Source organism: Cyprinodon variegatus, unplaced genomic scaffold, assembly GCF_000732505.1.
Source record: "Cyprinodon variegatus isolate N-32 unplaced genomic scaffold, C_variegatus-1.0 Scaffold662, whole genome shotgun sequence".
NCBI classification, from domain to species: Eukaryota; Metazoa; Chordata; class Actinopteri; order Cyprinodontiformes; family Cyprinodontidae; genus Cyprinodon; species Cyprinodon variegatus.
In genome coordinates this window covers 113,176-116,278 of record NW_015151115.1, presented here as the reverse complement: position 1 = coordinate 116,278, position 3,103 = coordinate 113,176, and the positions used below count along the sequence as shown (strand labels likewise).

At 36.0% G+C, this 3,103-nt stretch overlaps 1 protein-coding gene across 1 annotated transcript in view; it reads left to right on the top strand.

Annotated features, from left to right (window-relative positions):
* Nucleotides 1-135: 135 nt before the first annotated feature.
* The window catches only part of ndufs7 (NADH:ubiquinone oxidoreductase core subunit S7), a 9,585-nt gene continuing 6,617 nt past the window's right edge, over nt 136-3,103 (top strand). Inside the window, exons 1-4 of the mRNA XM_015393907.1 lie at nt 136-182; nt 1,556-1,592; nt 1,981-2,055; nt 2,141-2,261. Of these exons, the coding sequence (XP_015249393.1) occupies nt 167-182; nt 1,556-1,592; nt 1,981-2,055; nt 2,141-2,261 (249 nt within the window). The 5' untranslated portion in view covers nt 136-166. The remainder of the gene's footprint in view (nt 183-1,555; nt 1,593-1,980; nt 2,056-2,140; nt 2,262-3,103) is intronic.

Genomic DNA, 3,103 nt, shown 5'->3' with positions numbered 1-3,103 from the left:
AAGAAAGAAAGAAAGAAAGAAAGAAAGAAAGAAAGAAAGAAAGAAAGAAAGAAAGAAAGAAAGAAAGAAAGAAAGAAAGAAAGAAAGAAAGAAGGCAGCAGCGCCCCCAACTGGCCGAGCTCATTTATTCACCGGAAGTCGTTTTGATGTAACCAGAATATCAAAGATGGCGGCGCTGGTGGGTGAGTATTGTTTTGATGAAACCTTTTCGCGTTTATAGTTCGCAGTATTCGGGTTTTCGACGTAATGCGGTATTATATTTTTAAAATACGTTGGGAATATGTCAGTATGTTGGTTTGTGGCATTGCTGGAGGTCGTATTTGTAATTTGCAGGGACGTCGCATACTGACCTTGCTCCGTCTGCGTTAGCAAACGGTTAGCTGCTACAGTTACATGATGAGTCCCAGTTACAAAAAACTACATTATATCATTATTTTAGCAGGATGCCACTATTTTTAAAATGTTAAAGGGAATTTTGATGCTGTATTTTTAAACTCTTGATGAAAAAATATTCAATAAAAGGTTTCAATTAACTCAACTAGATGAACCATTTCGGCATATTTTCTGGACTTTTAATTATAACTGATTAGGTTTCAAATATAGAGTTAGATTTTACATTTCAACTGTTTATTGGCTGTTAAAATGATGGCATAACACTGATTATTATATACTTACACATTTGCTTATATGTTTAGTTCGTCTATTTATATCTTTGGCTCTTATAACGTGTCATCGAGTATTGTTATTGGGCATTTTATATTTAATAAACAATAATTCCTATTTTAAATGTTGATCAGCAAGTTGTAAACAGGCTTACGATGTTTTTCAGTGATGACCTGCATAGTTTTTGCACAAAAGCATGAACAGTTTTGGACATCAAAATAAAACAAAATTATTTAAATAAAGAATAGAATTTTTCTTACACTGTTGATAAAATTATCGATTATTTTTAAGCAACCTCTTAAAAGCAACAAAAGGCTTTGATCAAATTAGAACATTGAACTGTACATTTTACTTCGTTTTTTGTCTTTGCCCTCCATTAATATAACAATTCTGCACCACACAACCATAATATTGAATTAAACCAAAGAGTACTTTATGGAATAGAAAACCTTCCTAATTCAGATAGTATATGTCTGACTGATACGGCCAGAAAATTACGCACCTCATTTAGATGGTATAAATTGAAATAATTGGGCAAATTTAAAGTTCACCTTTTCCTCCCTGTAAAATTCACATTTGAATTATTTTGATTTTAAAAGAATTGATTGCATTATTTCTATTATTAAAAAAGAAATTATGATTGAAAGTGTTAACACACCGAAATAAAGAATCTCATATTTACAGAGGAAATTTTGTCTGTAGTTTCCTGCTGTGAGCTCAAGGTTACCCCATACTTTTTATTGATTAACAATATAACTATTGCTGATGTTTTATAGTTTTTTTTTTTTTTTTTACGTAAAGGTAGTGTTTTTTCATCTTTCAAAGTCACAAAATGCTGAGGTTTACCTTATCATTTTTCCTTCTGTTTGTAAAACCAATTTTACTTTTGCAGCACCTCGCCTGGCTCTGTTTGGCTCTTTTTCAACCAGGTAAGATTGTGTTTTAGGAAATGACTTAGTATTTAGTAGGGGGGTCAGATGGTCCTCTGTCATAAATATCCAAGATAATATCCGGCTGTTGCAAGCAAATACAGAAGCATTTGCTGTTTCTTGCTGACAGCTGGAGTGTTCAGCCTGTCTGCTTTTCAGAGGAACAGACTAGCTAAGCTTGAATGCATCATGAAGTTTAGAGACTCAGAATAAATAAGTCCTCTTGAAAAAAGAAAAGTCCCTCCATCTGTCCCCTTTCTCTCCCTCTCACAGCACAGCCACTTTCTCCTATAATACTACATTTTCTTCATGCTTTCATCGGTTATTTTTTCAGGTAATTCTAAAATGATGTCTTTTATTCATCTTCTTTCTTTTTTTTGCCCATCAGGCCAATTTCAGTTTTTGCTATCCAGCAGAAATGCCTACATGGCAGTGTTAAAAGCGATAACACAGCAACCACAAGGTAAGCTATGCTGATAGACTGACATAATCCCCCTCGAATCCTCAGGGAACGCGTGTTAAATCCCTCCTCCATCACTGTGTTGCAGTGTGGTGCCAAGCAGAGAGAGAAGCACAGCTGTGGCAGCAGCCAAACCTGCAGCAGTGGCCAGCAGCAAGGGGGAATATGTGGTGGCGAAGTTAGATGATATAGTCAACTGGGCACGCAGAGTAAGTATGTGGGAGAGAGCTGGCATTGCTTTGTTACTGTTGGTTATGAATTGATCTACAAAGTTAAACCTTACATCATTTGGATGCACTCTAATGGCAAAAAGTATCAAACCACTGCTCTTTTTTATTTTTTTTTAAGTACCTGGGCATGCAGACCTACTGCTGGGTTGAAAAGTCGACACAACAAACCTTGACATATTTTGCTTTTCTAAGTGATCTAGTCTGTGTTAAACAGAAGCTGGGTTTCCATCAGATTAATCTGAAGTATTGCATAAGAAAAGCTTGATGGGAATGTTATAATTCAGAAAAAATCATGACCGGTCAGTTGTTTCTGGATTTAGCTATTATGCATGTGAACATGGCTGGAAGCAACATCGCCAATACTAGCTGACATGTTAATGTCAGACTCGTGGCTATAGTGTTTTTATTTGGGGAGCTTCACAGGATTTGCTTCATACTGTAACATCAGAGGACTCACCTGTTGGTAAAAATGATCTCAGACTTTACCAAGCTTCATAAATCCTTAAAGTGGCTTCATAGGGGAGCTGCATGTTATCTGGAATTGCAGCTGTCACTGAAGCATGAATGCCAACATGCTAACAACGTTGACATCCTTCCACACCCTTTGATATATATTTTTAAGACTGGTAGAACATTAGTTGTTCCTGACAATGTTTTTTAATAACTCCCCCTTCACCTACTTACAGCCTTATAAGCTTTACTAAACTCTGTTAGTCGTTATATCATAAAGACTAACTAAGCAGGTTTTTTTTAAGTGTGCTCCGATTGATCGGTCACCGATCGCTATCGGCCGATAAAGGCTTTATATAGTTTGATCGGCG